The following is a 20,526-nucleotide window of genomic DNA, read 5'->3' as shown; positions in this document are numbered from 1 at the left end:
AGGAAATAGGATAAAAATAAAAAATAAAAAGAAAGAAAAAGAAAAAAAATAAAGAAAAGAAAATATAGCAAGAAAAAGAAAAAGAAAAAAAGAAAAAAACTAACAGCAACGACCGAGAGGGAAAAGGAAAAGAAACTAACAAAAGAAAAGGAAAGAAAAAAGAAAAAAAACAAAAAAATTTAAACAAACGTAGTACTTATCATATCAGGCAAGCAAGGGAATCCTCGGAGGACGTCTTAGGCCTTGTTTAGTTCGCAAAAATTTTCAAGATTCCTCGTCACATCGAATCTTTGGTCGCATGCATGGAGCATTAAATATAGACGAAAATAAAAACTAATTGCACAGTTTATCTGTAATTTGTGAGATGAATCTTTTGAGCCTAGTTACTCCGTGATTGAACAATGTTTGTCAAATAAAAACGAAAGTGCTACAGTAGCAAAAAAAAAAACATGTTTTTTCCGAACTGAACAAGGCCTTAACGTTGGGACGAAGCATATATACAGCGGCCACGGTGACGTGCCACCGCCCACGGGCGGCAATGGCGCCAGGCTTTTTCCTCTTTCCAGCTCGACCGGACGCCCGGACCCATCTGGCCACTGGCACCGGGGCCCGGGGGCAGCCGCAGCTCGGAGACCGAGCGGAGAAAGTCAAGCCAAAATCAGCGCGCCTCGAAAAAGCGATTGCATTCCTCTTTCGTCTCTTCTCCAGTTCTCCCCGTCACGCGGCTATGCCAAGCAAGCACCAGCAGAGGGGAGGGCAGAATTCCTTGCTTCCTCGGCAGGTGGTCGAATACGAATACTGCGGTTGCCCCGCCGCCCCGGCAACCGCATTCCACCTCATCCCCTTCCTCCATTCCTCCGTCAGTCCCCATTCTCTCCAATGGCGTATAAATCGCGCCGCCGCCGACCGCCCTGCCCTCATCATCATCACCACCATCACAATCTCGCGTGGCGGCGATGGAGGCGGGACCGTCGAGTTCGGCCGCGATGAGCGCGGCGAGGCGGAGGCGGGACGCGCTGGCGCAGACGCTGGCGTCGCGGAGGCTGCCGGAGGGTATGGCGGAAGCTGGGGAGCCGGTGCCCGGAGCCGTCGCCCCCGAGGTCATGCCCTTCCTGCGCGCCGCCGACGAGATTGAGCCGTACAACCCGCGCGTCGCATTCCTCTGTGAGTAGTCAGTCACGCGGTGCCCCGCGTTGCCTCCCAATATGGATCATTCTCGTCCCCGAGTGCAATGTGGTAGCTACAGGAGTTGGTTGGGGATTCTATTTCTACCTAGAATTTCCATCTCTATACAAGACTAAACAATGCCACATCCCAAACCTTAATGACGTTACCACTTACCAGTAGATGTGACAAATATGTTGCTCTGCAGCCAAGTACTCCCTCCAACCTAAAACGGCCATTCCTAAAACGAGTCTGAGTCTCCATCTGGCAATCTGAACTTTGACCAAATATATACAAAAAAATAAAATAATATTTGTGATACCAAATAAGGACCATTAGATTAATCACGTCATCTTTTCTAGTAAACCTATTTAAATATACAAATTTTGATAGTATTTTTTTTTAAATCTAGTCAAAGTTGAGATTGGTTTAACTCCTCAGACTGCGAAATGGAGACTTATTTTGGGATGGTGGGAGTACTTTTACATTGTTTAGTTGAGATTTTGAGGTGTTACCTTGCTGTTGATGCCATTAAGAACAAGTGCTACTCAAAATGGTAATGGGCCATTTGGTGCAAAACACCCAAGATTAGTGATGTAGTTCTCTTATCAGGTCCTGGAGTCTGGTTTTGTGATATCTTTTGCTGGGTTTTGTTGTTCAATGCTCTATGTAATGACTTGGGTAGTTTCTTTGGTGGGAGCTGAGAGTGTGGTGCTTTGGGCACTTTTAAATGAATCTGTATATTTGCTTGTAAAGCTGGTTTCCCCAGCAAAAACTCTATGCTTTCTATAAAGCGAAGCCTTTGGTCTTTGGTTTATATAAAATGGTAATGGGCCAGTTCAACACTAAATCAATGTACCCTGGATTTGCACTTTTTTGTGTCTCAAGTCCATGATTGCTGTAAACAAATAACAATTTGCTCTTTATCCAGTAACTTTGACATAAAGGATCTGTCCTTGTTTGTATGGTTATAGGATGATGCCTCGATGTAAATCCATATTGCATTCAGAAACCTTAGCGATATATGCTCAATTGCTTTATGGGGTCCTTCATGCCAATACATACTACTTTATTAGGCAAACAATTCAAGTTACTAATAGTTTGTACTTGTTTGTTCAACAAAATCAATGTATGTTATTTTTTTTTGCAAGCTGTTGTTGCAAATGTGTTGTATTTGCACAATATGTCTACAAACCAATCTATTTTTGAGCTTTGTGCAAAGAATAATAGTAGATTCTCTACATAATACAAGCTATCTTGTGGAACAAATGGAGGACATGGCAGTAGGCGGGGGGGGGGGGGGGGGACCAAGGACCAGCTTTGCCTCCAGTAGGTTCTGCCAGGTTTTTTGTGGTGCAACAACAACAACAACAACAAATCCTTTTAATCCCAAGCAAGTTGGTGTTGGATAGAGTTGAAACCCCACATGAACCCCAATGGAAAGGGAAAAAAAAAATATGGAAAGGGGCCCTAAAAAAGAACCTGGGGTTCCCCCCCCGAAGAGGGGCAAGGTTTTAAGTTGGCTTGCCAAGACTGTCACTACCTTTTTGGGAAAAGGCATGGGACCAGTTATGTTGAAACAACGCAGATGGGTTTTTGTGGAATGTGCATAACTTATTGAATTAAACTCCCTGCAAAAAGTTTTATGTAATTGTTTACTTTAGAAACAGTAACTAGGTATACTGTGCAAATCCTGCACAAGCTGTCTAAGTTAACTCTTAATCTGTTTGATTGACATTGTATATCTAGTTGTATCATGCACAGCTTTGATATGTGCTCATTTTTTCTCTACTTCATCAAGGTTTTAGTTCCTCCTTTTAAAAACATGTATCTGTTATTGTCTCATCTGTTTATGTGCCACATAGTAGAGTTTATTCTGATATGAAATTGGACTATCAAGGTCGCAAATATGCTTTCAAGAAAGTTCAAACAGTGGACCCATCATCAACCCAACGTGGTGTTCGACAGTTCAAAACTTACATGTCAATTAAGCTGGACCAGGTAAGATAGTTTTCTGTTGCTTTGATATCTTCCTATCCTCACACTAGCTAAGTCTTCTTCACTCGTACTTAGTTATGATTCATATTCCTTGCTACTTTAGTTGTATCTTACCATCGGAAATAGTGTGTGTTGCCAAACCATATTCTTTATTCCTTTGGGTTCTTAGAGGAGCAAACTAATCACTTAGTGTTTCCTGTTTCCTAGTCATGATTCATCATTAATGACACCCTTGCATTCTTGATTTAGTTTCATAACAGATATAGCAGATTATTCCTTGCAGGGTTGGCTAGCATTCAAAGCACGCATGTGCATTTAGTGACTATGCCTGCCTTTACTCTGAGCGAATTTATATTGATCCAGTTTTCTCCTTTTAAAAATTTATTTACTTGTGACCTTTTGTTCAGTAGTGAACACTTGAAGTTAATCTCTGTCTGACAGGATGACACACAAGTTCTGGGCAATGATGCAAATGAGATTCAACAGTTTTATAAGAAGTACTGTGCTAGTATGAGACATATTTCGGAACAGAGAAACTTGTAAGGAATCTATAAACTTTTTTATTAGAGTAAAACCAGTACACCTGTGAGCTCTTTCTTCTCTGTTGTACTGTGAATAAACCTTTTTTCTAATATTGAACCAGTGAGGAGATGGCTAGGTATTACCAAGTGGCATATGCTCTTTATGAAGTGCTACGGGATGTAACAAATAATAAAGTTGATCCTCAGGTGATGTGTTTTAATTGTTTGTTAGATATATGCTATTTTCCTATTTCCTTGGTCATCTTCTTCAATACAATTTTCCACTCTATACTAGGTGATGCGGTGTGCAGAAATGGTTGAGGAAAATGGTCGTCATTTCAAGAACTACAAGTACAACATTATTCCCTTCAATTTTCCTGGTTCTTCTGAGGCAATTGTGGAACTTCCAGAGGTCTTCCACTCGTCTTTGATAACACTATTTCTACTTTTTTTGTGAAAGGCAGAAGTAAGTTTTGATTTTTGTTACCCTGTAAATGATGTAGATAAGAGGTGCCATGGATGCAATTAGTGACATAGATGGCCTTCCAATGCCACACATGTATTCTATCCAAAGTCAGGGGGGTCAATCTATCCGAGATGTACTTGACTGGCTTTCACTAGCATTTGGATTTCAGGTAATGTCGTTTTTTATCCATTCATGTTCTGACATCAATATGTTCAAAGGAGGTCTTCATTCTTACCCTTCACTTGTTTGGCAAAAAGTTCTTTTGGAACTGAATGGTGTGTATGTTTTTTTTGGGCAGAAATCGAATGTAGAAAATCAAAGAGAAAACATGGTTTTGCTTCTCGCAAATATTAGTACAAGAACAGCTGGACAGGAAGGGCATCCTTTGGTAAGATCAATGCTACTTTGAAGACATTGTTTGGGACATTTTTTTACGTTTCAAGTTTTTCTATGCACCAGTGAACTACACATTTTGATATCAACAAATGTGAAGAAATCTGATACTGATCTGGCGTGTTATCAGGTTGATACTGTGAATGAACTGTGGAAAAAAATATTTGGAAATTACAAGTCATGGTGTTACTATTTGCATATTAGCTCAAGTATCATGTAAGTGGTGTAGTCGTTTGACAAATCTTTATTATGTAATAATCCTACAGTTTCAAGTTTCTTTTTTTAATCTTTCCTCATTTCCTCCATTAGCATTTCTTTTCTTTTTTTTTTATCGAAACCATTAGCATCTCATACCTCCATTGTTCTTAAGAGCATGTACATGCCATTTTTAATTTCTACAATTTTATTTTGTCTTGTAGGATCAGTCATGATGTTACAGAACATAAGAAGCAACAGCTGAAGCTTCTTCACATTGGATTGTATCTTCTTATCTGGGGTGAGGCTTCTAATGTTCGGTTTATGCCTGAATGCCTGTGCTACATATTCCACCATGTAAGTATCTCTCATGAAAGAAACAGCATTTTGAACTTCCTTCTGATTTACCCAGAGATAAACCTTTGAACTTCAATTATTTCTCAAGAATGGCTTATCTATTGTTGTCTTTCCCTAGAAAAAAAAAGAACATTGTTGATCTATTCAGCTTATAAACATATGTTTCAATGATAGTTTTCAAGATGTTTGTGTTGGACTAGTATAGCAGGTGCTGGTTGGACTGGTATAGTGCAGGTGCTGGTTGGACTGGTATGGTGCAGCTGCTGTTTTGCTGATGCACTCAAGTTAGTTGTGAAGAGGAGATAGTCTTGGTTTTGGGCCGCTGCAAGCTTCAGCTGGCTGGTTCCTTCACCTGTTCTTTATGGCTGGTTCCTTCACCTGTTGTTTCTGTACTAAACTCCAATTTCCTAACATTAGAGTTGTAAAAAAGATGGATTAAAGCCCTTATAACTATGGGAAACTTGGAATTCACTTCAAGGTCCAGTTGTAAGCATAGTTCACTGAATGTCCATTGTAAAATGTTAAATTTATTAATATTCAATCGTGAACTATACTACGTATTCAACCAGCCTGTCATTGTGCACCATAAGGTTGAATTGTAATATATGTGTAGTTGCAAATTTGTTGAGTCTCTTGTATATACTATAATACTAATATAAGACTTTGACAGCCACAAAATTTTAATTTATGTGACAGATGGCCAAACAGTTGCATGACATGGTTGATGAAAACTATTTTCAACCACCACCAGGGTTTGAGGAAGAGGGATCATTTCTGAAAAATGTCGTTGAACCTATCTTTAAGGTTCTGCAAAAAGTGAGTGCATAAAGTTCAGGAAAACTCCACATTAAGCTTCTAGATGTCTTGTGCTTACAAAGTTATTATTCTTCATTCACCCTGTAGGAAGCACACAAAGGTAGAGGGGGTACAGTAGGCCACTCAGCTTGGAGAAATTATGACGACCTGAATGAAATATTTTGGTAACTTCTCAGCCAAACTATTGCAAACCTAGGCTCTGAGTGTGTGTTTTTTCCACAATGGCATTTTGTTTGACTTCTTGGTTTGTAATACTATAATATTTAGAACAGACCTCACAGTCTGGGCCCAGTGGCCCCAGGCCACAGGCCATACTCACATTTGTTAAAACTGCGTCATTTGCTGATGTTTCAATGCTTGCTTCACGGGTAGGTAATACCAAAAAACTTGATAAAGATTAAACATGTTATGTATCCATTGACGAAGATAGTGTTAAACTGCTGGTGTGTACAAGAGAACCCCACGCAACAGTGCCACATGTCTGCAAACAGAGCTTGTTCAAGGTTGAGTATTGGATTTAGGGCCTGTTTGGGACTGTTCTGCTCCACCTTTTCCAGCACCTCTATCAACTTTACTATCCAAACTGGGGCAGCTCCACAAACTCTACTCCAGAAGAAAGGTGGAGTTGAGGGGCATCCCCACGCTTTTTATGGAGCACCTAAAAGGGTACTCCAGAAACTCCAGGTTTTTGGTGGCTGCTCCATGGTGGGATTGGTGGAGCAGAGCTGGTTAAAATGGAGTGGAGCAGTCCCAAACAAGCCCTTAGGCTTGGGCTGTGAAGCTTGGAGTTTGAGTATAGTTTTGTGTTAAGAGAGGTCAAAAGAAACGTGAATTAGAAGCTTGAAGCTGTAGTTTTGTGATAGTTTATGCAATATCAGTGTAAATTTGCATAATTTACTTTGTGATTTCTTTCTCTCCTCATAGGTCCAAGAAATGTTTTACTAAGCTTAAGTGGCCGTGGGATCTTTCTTCTGACTTCTTTTATCAAGGGGTAAGTAACGGTTGTTATTAATTTGATTACCTTCAGTATAGTGGAACACTGCAACTCCCTCCTAAACATTGATGGAGTATGAACTTAGTGTCAGGAGTCTGATCAATAATATTATGACTTAAGTATAGTGCTCAGTTTTATTTTTCAAGGTGCTCAATACAATCTGGAATAAGTGTGCTCATAACTAGTATTCCTACTCCATATAAATTTATGTGCTCATTACAAAGATTGCAATGTGCATCCTGGTAATAAATCCAGTGTTTTAGTTTTGACTTAGGATTTAGGAATAAGTTTTTTATTTGATATTTCAAATGTCTTCAATTCAGAAAATGCCATCACAAAAAGTCAAATCGAAAATATTGCCAATGTAAAAAGTCTAATCTGAAATATGCCATCCATGCTCCAAATGACCAAATCTTAGCTTTTTATTTGCCACTATTGACCAGTCAAGCCATGACGGACATGAGAAAAAATGTTTTTGCCCCTGCATTCTTCCTCTTTCTATTCTGTTCATGCTCCACTGTGGCCCCTTTTCCTTGGGTACAATCACACCATTAGAGGCGCCAAAGCATGAATATTGAGATCAAGCTTGTATGCCCTACACGCTCACTCTCTCATCAATCATCTTGAACAAGCAAGGACATTAGGACACTTTTGTTGCATTGATTGTGGGTTGTGGCTAACGACAAGCTAGCCGATGCAGTGCCACTGCGACATGCACTGTCCCTAATCATGAGTGCTCACTCATCCATGCAGAAGAGTGACATCGCTGCAGTGCAGCATGGCTGCCACTGCAGCCACCAGCCCACCACCGTGGGCACAGGTGGGAGGAAACTGCACTGCCTCTGCACATCTTCATGTAGGTGCTGGAACTCCTATTAGTGACAGATGCTGGCACCTCCAGGTGGATGCCTCTGCACTGTACTTCCTCATGCTGCTGAGCTGTGAAAAGCAGAGCAAGATGATTAGAGATGGATAGAGGATGATGAGGAACTCTGCCTACTGCTCCACATGCCTCCCTTTATCTGTTTACTTGGTCAATCTTCATGGGAGGGCAGAAGAGAGGTATGGGAGACAGAGAGTGAGCTCGAACTCCAAGACAGGGGCTAAATGGCCAGTTTTGAAGAAATTTAATGGAAAAAAAAGTAATGGAACTGACGGCTGTGGCAAATAAGGGCAAGATTTGCAACACATATGGCATATTTGGGATTAGGCCTTTTGCGACGGTATCTTTCGGATTGGAGACGTTTGCAATGGCAAATAGAAAATTATTAACTTGTGCACGGAATGATGCCATGGATCAACTCATATTGTAAGCAACTAGATTTATTGTCATGTGCAAGATACTATGACAATATAGATCCTTTGCACACTTAGACATTAGATGTTTACAGAAATGACATTGGATCATCATGTAGTTCCAGGAAACAGTTCTGTCAGTACTATCTTAGAGCTACTTTAAGCAGCAGGTGCATATAATATTATTATAATCACCTTTTTTATAAAAATAGTAATACATCAAAACCGTATAGCTTTTACTATAAGACATGCTTTTTAGATGTGTATATATGTAGGGGTTTAACTGTAAATGTACTGATGGCCTTGTGGCTATATATATGAAAGTCACCCCTCCCTAATGGGTGTGAGGTGTTATGCTATCTTTATCTATCTCTCTACAATGCTAACATGTATCCTGGAAAGACTATGATCATCGAATTTGTAATTGCATGGAAACATTAAGGTATTGTTCTCCCCAGCCATAGATTGTCCCTAAAAAGAGCCATTAAACATGATTAGAAATATTTGAAATTACAAGAGATTCATGTTAACTTGAACCAAATGTTTGTCAGGTGCTCTTCTCTAACTATTTTTCCTTTTTTTTACAGCGCAGTACAGCAAGAAAGCCCAAGACCAATTTTGTTGAAGTACGCACATTTCTGCACATATTTAGAAGTTTTAATCGAATGTGGATGTTTTTTATACTTGCTTTCCAGGTAATTCCTCTTCCTGAAGTGTGTGACGATTTTTTTTTTTAGTTTTTCCTTGTGAATGTTTAGAAGATATACCTTGACTTTCCAGGCAATGCTCATAGTTTCATGGAGTTCTTCTGGATCTCTTTCTGGAATTACTGATGGAACTGTTTTCAGAAATGTCTTAAGTGTTTTTATCACAGCAGCTCTACTCAACTTTATAACAGGTGGATTACTTTTTTAGTGCATTGATCATGATGCACATGCACTTTATTTATGTTTAAATTCAAAATATTTTTACATGGCATAATTCAAATTTCTAGTTTTGACTTGTGCAGTAACTCTGGATATAATGTTTACTGTGCAAGCCTGGGGCAGTATGGAGTGGACAAAGATAGCCAGATATTTACTAAAATTTGTTGTGGCCATTGCTTGGATAATTATTCTTCCATTGACCTATTCTAGTTCCATCAAATACCCATCTGGTGCTGGCAAAATCCTAAATAGTTGGATTGGGAATTGGTATAATGAATCAGTTTATAACATTGCGATTGTCATATATATGGTTCCGGATATTCTTGCTGCCTTGTTTTTCTTGTTGCCACAACTTCAGAATGTCATGGAGCGCTCAAATTCGCGAGTGTTGGTTCTCCTGATGTGGTGGATTCAGGTCAGTCACTCCTATTTGTCTTTACACAGTTGCTTGAAGCATTGAGCATCATTAGTTCTTACACAATATTTTGCTACGTGTAGCCAAGATTGTATGTTGGACGTGGGATGCACGAAGATATATTGTCGATCCTTAAGTAAGTGCTTCATATTTCTCAAGTATTGTTTTCCCTTACCATTGACGAAATTCAAATGAAATCAACAGGTATGTCTTCTTTTGGGCTGTGCTGCTCATCTCCAAGCTTGCATTCAGTTTCTATGTTGAGGTATGTTAAGACACACTTTAAGCAGCATTTCTGTTATAGCAAAATACATATTTTGGTGACACATTGGTACTTATAGTCTTAATTAATACTGCTGAGCTGATGCACAATGGGTAACATTTAGGAAAACAATTACTTGCATGAGGAGTGTCTATTGCACCATATATAATATGATGATTCTGTTCCCCTAAATAGTTCATTGCCCAGTTTTGTAACAATTTTTTTCTGGTATTTGTTAGTTTGTACAATTGCAAATCGTCATGTTTAGAAAGTAAGTATGGATATATCCCCAGCTCTTTCATACTATGGTTTAAATAATTTGTTGTGGAAATTTGCTCCATGGTATTTGATTCCACATGTTATGTGGTACCAAATGTTATTAAGTTTAGTTTGCCAAGCAACAATGCCCGGAGTCATTGTCTCAATTCATTGGGCAACTTGCTAGTCTAGCTGATGACAAATGTCAACTCTTTTTTGTTTGGGCAATGAAGCTTGCCTGGACGCTCGACCAGGCCCCTTCAGCCTTAAGGCTTTGGTTTGAAGTGAGAAAATAGGGAGACATGATCTGGAGATATGTTGTCACATATGCTCTTTTTGCCACCAGCTGACCATACACAGCTGTTGCACATGTCTTCTTTTTGTCACCGGGCCACCACACACAGCCTATACTGCATTGGTCAGTGAGAGATTGGGACGCATTGGAACTGAGAGCCAACCTCATCTAATTTTAACAAAAAGAATGGGCCAGCGATGGGAGTGTCAGGTGTAGCCCCATTAGTTCCTTTGGTAACCTCAAAATATGTCGACCTGCTGGGGTGGGTGTGGGTGGGGTGGGGGGGAGGGAGAGGGGGGGGGGGGCATAAGACAGGCCCTGGCCATTACGTTAAGAAGAAGACCTCACGCAGCTCGAGAACATCTAGGATCCGGAGAGGTGTTTCCATAGTCATCTCCGAATATTTGCCATCTCCAGTGGCACTGTAGCCCATTTGAACAACCGGGGCCGGGCCTTAAGACCTGTGCTTTGGTGTGGGACAGACGAGGGGATTTTTTTTAGCCCCAGCCTGAACTTTGCTCCCATGGGGAGTCGAACCCAGGACTCCAGGAGTGCTACTCAGGCCATCAAACCAACTCAGCTAGTGGTCCTTTCTTAATAATTGGTACCCTGAGAGGCTGAGGTAACAATGAGTGGCACAGAAAGGAATTTGTGTGAAAGCAGGTTTTGAGGTAAACTTAGTTAATTTGTTTGTTAGCGAGGTATTATTTCCTTTTTCATTTGAGGTTTTTAAGAGATGATTAAGAAAGGTGAAGAGGATCTTGTACCACTACCCTCCAACTTTCAGAAACATGAGCTTTATAGTGGTATATAAAAAGTTTTAGTGCATGGGATATTTATCATGATTGCCTCAAAAAAGAGAGACCTGCAAGTCAAACTCATCTTGCATGTGTATTTTTGTGGGAAAATCTAGAATATATTTTACATAGATAATAATTGTTGCATAATTTTGTTTGCTAATTCTTACATTTCAAGTCAAAACTTAAGAATAGCTCTTCATGATCATTTTTGTACAGATATCACCATTGATTGATCCAACTAAGTTCATTCTTGATCAACAAGTTGGGAACTACGAATGGCATCAAATCTTCCCTTTCTGTAAGCATATTGTGATGAGTTTGCTATTATGTTCCATAGTCCATGTGGTTATGTCTATGCTGTAGTTCTGTTTGTAAAATGTGAATGCTACTTATTTTTCTCGAACAACACAGGAGCTGCGTGTCATTTACTCATTTCATTAGGAATAAGAAGAGAGAGAAAACAAAGGAGAGGCAGAGCCTACTCCCCAAGAAACCTAGAACAGTACTTTTAGCACCACATGCTAATAAACACACACGACCACAGTCCACTAGGTGCCTAAGCAGCCATAAGCAGAGACCTACAAAGAAGCTGTTGCAATGACTTAGCACCAGTCCAGCATCATGATATTTTTTGAAATATTACTGACTTTAGACTTCTGAATTTGCTGATATATATTCTATTTTTATTTAACTCCTCTGTACTTTGCATTTTTTCAAGTTCATTAGCCCTGATATCCTTTTCCTTGCCTTAAACTTTTGTCTTTTTAGGACTGTAGAAGACTATTGTGTAACCATGATACAAATTTGTAGTTGTGTATTTTTAATATTTTTTCTGCTTTTGCAGTGCCACGCAACCTGGGTGTTGTCATTACCATATGGGCACCGATTGTCATGGTACTTAAATAAATTATTACAAGAGTCCTGATGGTGTTCAATTAGTCATTTCACCTTCCACTGTTACTTGTAGGTTTACTTTATGGACACACAAATATGGTATGCCATTTTTTCCACTGTCTTCGGAGGTGTTTCAGGTGCCCTAAGTCATGTGGGTGAGGTCAGTGATCTCATTTGTGATGTGTTTAGAATATGTGAGGTCATTTTTTTTTCTCAGGCAGGAGACAGTATGTAAGAATTTTTTGTTACCACTTACCAGATACGAACCCTTGGCATGTTGAGGGCCAGATTCAAATCAATTCCAGAAGCTTTCAGTAAATGCAATGCGACAAAACAACGAGAGGTTTCATACTGCACAAATACTCTTCTCTTTTTTGCACTGTTTTTAATTGTGATTAGCCAATGCCTCAAGACGCTGAACAAATTGCAGCCAGTTGTTTGTATTTGACTAATTGTGTCATTCTTGACTGCCAGCAAGCATTTGAGCACAGAAGCTTCTTTTGCGTTTGGAATTCATTCATCAATTCCTTAAGAGAGGAAGACTTCATTAGTGACAGGTTGGAACTCTAAAAGTTCAGTATGTCAGACCAGTATGTTATTCACCTAGGTTAAACAAGATTTTCTTTTATTGTCTCAGAGAGAAGGACATGTTGATTGCTCCATCATATTCAAGCAATTTATCTATCATTCAGTGGCCACCTTTCCTCCTTGCTAGCAAGGTGAATAGTTACCATATCTGACAAAATGACCAAACATGTAAAATTAGGAAACTTATGGACTTTGAATTTACCAGGTACCCGCAGCTGTCCATATGGCCATGAATTCCAAAGAAGGGGATGAGCATGAGCTTATTGAGAAAGTCAAACTTGATCGAGACAGATACAATGCAGTTATAGAATGCTACGAATCCTTGATGATTATACTCAATAGCCTTCTACTAGACTCTAATGATCAGAAGTAAAAAAACAAAATTAACTAATTTCAATTTGAGTTAACTTAATTCTTAATTGAGTTACTCAGATGGTGTTGACATGTGCATTGCAGTATTGTCAATGATATTGATAGAAAAGTGACTTATAGCATGAGAAATAAAACATTCTTGGAAGACTTCGAAATGGCAGAAATCGGCAAAGTAAGTGCTACATTGGCAAAATTGTTACAGCTGCTGGTACGTAGTAACATTCTTAGTGCTATATCTTTTTCCATTAATCTCGGTATGTCCTTTATATTTACTATTATGTTTTTGCTTACTATCTTCCATTTGCAGAAGAGTGAACCTATTAATGATGTTGAAGAGAGGAAAATTGTTAATGCCTTGCAAGATTTTATGGAAATTACGACGCGTGATTTTATGAAAGATGGACAGAGGTAAAAATTTATGATAATTTATATGGTTTTAACAGTTTGAGTATGAACATTCCTCTTAAAATGTGATACTTACTTGTATGGGAAATTGTGGCAGCATTTTGAAAGATGAGAATGAGAGAAAGCAAAGGTTCATGAATCTAAATATTAATATGATAAAGGAAGATTCTTGGAGGGAGAAGGTCTGCAATTACACTGCTTTTCAAAAATCCATGCTAATATTTCTGTCGTACTGAATAGTGCGTTTTGGTTTCAGTTTGTCCGGCTGCACTTATTGTTGACTATGAAGGATTCTGCAATGGATGTTCCAACAAACTTGGATGCTCGCCGTAGGATCACCTTCTTTGCAAACTCGCTTTTTATGAAAATGCCAAGAGCACCATGTGTGCATGATATGATTTCATTTAGGTGTGTATATTATCATCCTTGAGTTTTATTTTAAGTAGCATAGTTGGTGTGCATATGTACAGAGTAGCTTACTGCACAGTTGCACTGTTATTACACCTTTTGGTCTTTTCAAAAAGATATTTTTGTTTCAGAATTGAACATATTGAAATCTGTGTTTCATAAGAAAAAGAGATCAAAAGTATATTTCCTGTGCAGAAATGTTTTTTCTATTATGCCCTTTTCCCTTATTCCCTTATATATTTATTTTGAGATGCATCACACTCTAACAAGCTTCCATGTTCAGTGTTCTAACACCATACTACAACGAAGAAGTACTCTATTCATCACATGAACTGAATAGAAAGAATGAAGATGGTATCTCAATTTTGTTCTACCTACAAAAGATCTATCCAGGTGAATTGCTGACTCCTATTTATTTTGTTTCTGAAACAAAATTCATAATATTGCTATAGACTTAGGTGAAAATATTACTGAGAACTAATTCGTGCCACACCCACTAGATGAATGGAAGAACTTCCTAGAACGTATTGGAGTTGAGCCAGATAATGAAGTGTCAATAAAAGGGCACATGGATGATATCCGTTTATGGGCATCTTACCGTGGTCAAACGCTTGCCAGAACTGGTAATATGGTTATCCTATCCTTTATTGACCTACCAAACTGTGTATTCTCTACCTACCTTATTCTAACTTGTTATGTATAGTGAGAGGAATGATGTACTACAGACGAGCTCTCGAACTACAATGCTACGAGGATATGATAAATGACCAAGGTTAGCTATATAGTTCTTTGAGCATGTGCATTTTTATTTATGTGGATGCAATTGAAAATAGTTTCCAATGGTAATTCTATGATGAATTGAATTATCAGGTTATGGGTTAGCTGATTTGGATAGAGCTAAGGCTGTTAGGTCCAAGGCCATTGCTGATATTAAATTTACTTATGTTGTCTCCTGTCAACTCTATGGCGTGCATAAGGCATCCAAGGATTCTCGAGAAAAAGGTCTCTATGAGAACATCTTAAACCTCATGCTGACGTAAGTTCCTGACCATTTTTCCGGTTTGAATTATATTTTCTGTGTTTTTCCTCAGTTTCATATGCAAAAATACAGGTATCCAGCATTGCGCATTGCTTACATCGATGAGAAAGAAGTACAATTACAAAATGGCAAAATAGAGAAACAATATTACTCTGTTCTTGTGAAAGGTGATGATGAGGTACTGACATTATGTTGCATGAACTTAAATATTTACTTCCTATCCATATCAGTAACCACAATTATATTCATTTTTACATTTAACTTTCACGATTCCTAGCACATGTTGGACTAGTAGGCAATGCAACTATGCTAACATCATAATTTGATTGCGCGTGTCCATGTGTGTGTGTGTGTGTGTGTGCCTGTTTGTTTGTGTGTGTTGGTGGCGGCGGTGTGTTGTAGTACTCTTATGTATATTTCTTCTTGTTGCAAAGATGCTTTGAGGAAAAAAAAGATTTGTAAGGGAAATAACAACTGATTGAATATCTTTCATTCACTGTTCAGTATGTGAACTGTCCTTCATCTTTGATTGAATATCCTTCATTCACTGTTCAGTATGTGAACTAGTCCTTCAACTTAAAAGATGCATGCAACAGAATGTAGACCTTGAATAACTGTAGCTTTGTCTTGCTATCATTTAGCCAGAGAACATGGTTATATTAAACTGATTAGTGTTGCTGCCTTGCTGGTGTATTAGAAACGATTTATATTTATTTTGTTGTCAGGAAATCTACCGGATAAGGCTCCCTGGTAAACCAACAGAAGTTGGAGAAGGCAAGCCTAATAATCAAAATCATGCCATAATCTTCACTAGAGGAGAAGCACTTCAAGCAATTGACATGAACCAGGTACAGTAATCAATTTTGTAATAGGTTTCAAGTTAGCGGACTTACATTTTTCTGCTCTGTAGGATAACTATCTAGAGGAAGCATTTAAAATGAGAAATCTCTTGGAAGAGTTCCTTCTTACACATGGAAAGTCAGAGCCCACCATATTGGGTGTTCGGGAGCATATATTTACAGGAAGGTTGGTTTTTCTATTTCCTACCAATTTATCTAACTTTGTGAGCCTTCATTTTTTTTTCTTACAGGTTGTTGAATAACTAAATTTGTGGTCTAATGCTAATGTAATTCTGGTGTCACCTGACATGTAGTGTTTCATCCCTCGCCTGGTTTATGTCCAGCCAGGAGACCAGCTTCGTCACTATCGGACAACGTGTTCTTGCCAACCCTCTTAAGTATGGCTCCTCTCTCTTGCAAAATTTAACAAACTTTCATCTTGTATAAATCTTAGTTGTTACAATGAATGTAGTCCTTGATTGTGATCTTGACAAGGAACTCATAACTGTTGAACGTTCCCATGCTGCCCATAAAGTTTTAAGATTTTCTGATGTTTACTCATAGCTTTTATGAATAGATTATATGAACAATATTCGATGATGAATAAACATAGCCCAACTAACTGCAGGACAGGTAGACAATGTATTGCAGGTAGATGTGCAATCTGCTAATTGCATCAATAATTATGGTCTTGTCAAGCTGCTCTCATTAAACTTGATGGCTCTGTTAAGCATTGTTTTAACTAGAGCTTGTTGTGGCTCTGTAGCAGGCCCTTCGGCTTCTGCCTGCTGCATTGGTATAGCCTAGCATATTTTTTGGGATAACCAAAAATACAATTCAAGCTTCCACATGATCAATTTGATGTACCTCTAGCTACCTTCCATTTGGGTACTTAGTACAAGATTTGTAGCATTAGTATGAGAAAGTGATGTTAATGGAGAAAAGATAAAAATTGGAAGTTTGGGGGATGAATTCTATGTTTATTTGTTGTCTTCATTTGACCATGTAGTTGTACTGGCTTAATATCCTGTATGTTTTACTTTGTGAAATGATTGATTCATAATGTTGCAATTATAGTTTTGCATGTCACTCTGACTGAATCAATACACTATCATAATTAAAATACTTTATCCCCAGCAGATGTTTAAAGCGTTGCTGTCTATTAATGAAATGCCATGAGCAAAAAGCAAACCTTTTGTTCTGTTACATTGCCCACACCCTTGGAGCTGATCAGTTGTAACATGTAAAATGTCTAGTCTTTTGGTTATAGTTATCTTGATTTATAAATTTTGGAGGAAATCATGCTGTGGCTAGATATGTTTTGTAATTATCACATGTTGCTACCTGTTGAAGTATAATTTACCATTTTCAAATATATGCCAGGTAGAATTTTCACATAAAATAGTGGTATGATGGTATGAGATAATTTGCAGTTCATATGGAGACTTATGAAGTATAGGATGTAAATTCTCAGTTTAAGTAATTTATGGGAGTGGTAGAATTCAGATGTGGTAGCATTGAATTCTCCTGTTCTAACTTGTTTTGGAAATCCACATTAATATTGGAGTGTAAGTTAACAAATTTCTGATTCAGGGTACGATTCCATTATGGCCATCCTGATGTTTTTGATAGACTCTTTCACCTGACAAGGGGTGGCATAAGCAAGGCATCAAAGGTTATCAACCTTAGCGAGGATATATTTGCCGGTTAGTTTTCCTGAGACTGCAAAAGCTAAGTTGCTTATTTCTGTCCTCTAAGCTCACAGTTGTTATATTGACATCAAAGGGTTCAATTCAACCCTGCGTCAAGGAAATGTTACGCATCATGAATACATACAATTGGGCAAAGGGCGTGATGTTGGAATGAACCAAATATCCAACTTTGAGGCCAAGGTGGCAAACGGAAATGGTGAACAAACATTATGTCGTGATATTTATCGACTAGGACACAGATTTGATTTCTACAGGATGCTGTCTCTGTATTTTACCACAGTTGGCTTCTACTTCAATAGCATGGTATGAGTCTCATACTTGGACTTATCAACTTAGTAACTGACAAATACAACTTCCAGAAAGTAGAAAAGCAGATTGATTCACCCTATAACTTTTTACAAAAGGAAAAAAGATGATATCTGGGCTTTGGAGTTTCAACTTTTGAGCAATCAAACATGCAAAAGTTCTCACTGTTAGAACCATTAGAAAAGTATGTTTTTGGAAAGATTGAAACCAGTACTTTGCACAATATTAAGCTGGGACTGGGACACAAAAGTGTGCTCCCTGATGTTTTATTTATTTACATCAGATAATTCATATAAAGCTTGCATGTTGTATAAAAAATGATTAATGTGTTTTATTGTTGTTTTCTGAAAGCAAAAACCCACAGATTATAAAGAGTATTATTTGAAGCATGTAGTACACTAATCTTGATGCATTTTATGATCTTCGCTCTATAATTTTCATGAGTTGACTTAAACATGTATATTACCTTCAGGTGGCTGTTCTCACAGTGTATGTATTTTTATATGGGAGGTTATACCTTGTTTTGAGTGGCTTAGAAAAGTCAATACTCCAAGATCCAAATATCCAAAACATCAAACCGTTTGAAAATGCACTTGCTACTCAATCTGTATTCCAACTTGGGATGTTGCTCGTTCTCCCAATGATGATGGAGGTTGGCCTGGAGAAAGGATTTGGCAGAGCACTGGCAGAGTTTGTGATTATGCAACTTCAGCTAGCTCCTGTATTCTTCACTTTTCATCTTGGAACAAAGACTCACTACTATGGCAGGACAATACTTCACGGTGGAGCAAAGTATAGAGCTACTGGGAGAGGGTTTGTTGTGCGGCATGCGAAGTTCGCTGAGAATTATCGGATGTACTCCCGGAGTCACTTTGTGAAAGCACTGGAGCTGCTTATTCTTTTGGTTGTTTACCTAGCATATGGGAGTTCATACAGAAGCTCAAGTTTGTATCTGTACGTCACTGTTTCGATATGGTTCCTTGTTTTCTGTTGGCTGTTTGCACCTTTTATTTTCAACCCATCCTGCTTTGAGTGGCACAAGACTGTTGATGACTGGATTGACTGGTGGAAGTGGATGGGCAATAGAGGTGGTATTGGATTAGCACCTGAGCAAAGTTGGGAGGCTTGGTGGGTGAGTGAACATGACCACCTGAGGAATGCAACAATTCGAAGCTTGCTCTTGGAGTTCATCCTTTCCCTGCGATTCTTGATCTATCAATATGGTATTGTTTACCACTTGCACATAGTGCATGGCAACAAAAGCTTCTTGGTATTCTATCTGCTCAGAATGGCCCTTGTTTTAACCTTCATTTTGAAGCTCAGTTAACTTAATGCTTACTTTCTCCAACAGGTATATGCACTGTCATGGCTGGTTATAGCAGTTGCTCTTGTGTCGCTAAAGGTAACAGTCTGCTTTGTCTTGTAGTGCATCCTATTTTGTTTGATACTGCGTTTACAGCGAGTATGCTCCCTTGTTCCAGGTTGTTTCATTGGGAAGAGAGAAGTTTGTTACAAGGTTTCAACTAGTGTTCCGCATCCTCAAGGGCATTGTGTTCCTTGTGCTCATCGGTTTGCTTGTCCTTTTATTTGTTGGTTTTGATCTCGCTGTCGCGGACGTTGGCGCCAGTATCTTGGCATTCATTCCCACTGGGTGGTTTATTCTTCTGGTGAGCCATTCTTGGGTTCTTCCACACGTCTTTTTTTTTAGTTACTTGCTGTTTGCCATAGGATACTTATCACTCATGTTAATCTTCATTTAGATGTGTTCTGTTTTTAGATGTGTTGGCTTATTCTCTGATTCATGTTCGTGCCACCTTCTGTTGCTTTAGATTGCGCAATTATGTGGACCGCTGTTTCGGAGGTTGATCATAGAGCCACTTCACTTGCTGTGTTGCCCATATGGTACTGGTGGTGCATGCAGAGGTCCTTGCTGTGCCAAGTTCAGGCAGAGGACTGGTGCTGCGCTTAGGAAGATGGGACCATGGGACTCCATCCAGGAGATGGCGAGGATGTACGAGTACACCATGGGGCTCCTCATCTTCCTGCCCATTGCTGTGCTTTCATGGTTCCCCTTCGTCTCTGAGTTCCAGACACGGCTGCTCTTCAACCAGGCCTTCAGCAGGGGACTGCAGATCTCTAGGATCCTCGCTGGGCAGAACGGTAGCGGCACAAGGAGCGACTGATGCTTTTGTGACGGAGTGATCCATTCCATTGTGCCATGTGGTATCGTTGCCATTGTCCTTTGCTATCATGTGTAGTATCAAGTATGTTCGTCGTTTGAAAAAGTGGAATCGCACAGTTTGAGTGTGTATGTTGGATTTTCACCTCTTAATTCAATTCATATTCATTGGTTGTTTCAATTTGGTTTGCACGTATACTTTGGAATCTGATTGATTGTCGGTGTTGAAAGTAAGTGTTATTTGTTTCTATCCAGAACTTTTTTGAAGTGTTGGACATAGCATCTCATTGCATGTTGGTAGCAATCATGCGGTTTGCAATCGGGACGTGACACATTTTCCATCAACGACATGATAGACGATCATTTTGGTTTGACTGCCTTCACTCGCCAACTAGTTCTCCCACAGATTGTGTTTCTCTTGATGAATGCATGATTTATATGGATTATTACTGTCGAATATTTGCTCTTGCGATACTTGAATTCACGATGTCAATATTTATTTGAAGCTTCTTACCAGTTTAGTATCTTGTCAAGTTATGATCATTTTTGAAGGATCATCCGTTGTATCTAAAGAGATGCTAGTTTGGCCATTACGATCTTGAGCCTTGTTGAGGCCGAAGTTAGTGAT

General features: G+C 39.0%; 1 protein-coding gene across 1 annotated transcript; it reads left to right on the top strand.

The window, feature by feature from the left end:
- LOC8074973 (callose synthase 7) lies at positions 675–20,152 on the top strand. Its single transcript, XM_021456965.1, has 42 exons — positions 675–1,164; positions 3,065–3,165; positions 3,604–3,701; positions 3,806–3,890; positions 3,979–4,095; positions 4,187–4,318; positions 4,448–4,537; positions 4,673–4,758; positions 4,962–5,094; positions 5,791–5,910; positions 5,998–6,074; positions 6,835–6,901; positions 8,788–8,895; positions 8,981–9,098; positions 9,210–9,541; positions 9,625–9,677; positions 9,746–9,806; positions 11,373–11,454; positions 12,001–12,050; positions 12,124–12,210; positions 12,310–12,393; positions 12,525–12,607; positions 12,688–12,769; positions 12,844–13,007; positions 13,095–13,218; positions 13,318–13,418; positions 13,513–13,597; positions 13,672–13,823; positions 14,107–14,216; positions 14,324–14,446; positions 14,527–14,595; positions 14,694–14,859; positions 14,935–15,040; positions 15,588–15,710; positions 15,773–15,888; positions 16,016–16,099; positions 17,295–17,407; positions 17,487–17,716; positions 18,192–18,989; positions 19,071–19,121; positions 19,201–19,386; positions 19,549–20,152. Exons 1-42 carry the CDS (start codon positions 957–959, stop codon positions 19,900–19,902), a joined length of 5,709 nt encoding a protein of 1,902 aa, XP_021312640.1. The 5' UTR covers positions 675–956; the 3' UTR covers positions 19,903–20,152.

Source organism: Sorghum bicolor, chromosome 3, assembly GCF_000003195.3.
Source record: "Sorghum bicolor cultivar BTx623 chromosome 3, Sorghum_bicolor_NCBIv3, whole genome shotgun sequence".
Taxonomy (NCBI): Eukaryota; Viridiplantae; Streptophyta; class Magnoliopsida; order Poales; family Poaceae; genus Sorghum; species Sorghum bicolor.
This window is presented reverse-complemented; position numbering and strand designations above follow the sequence as displayed.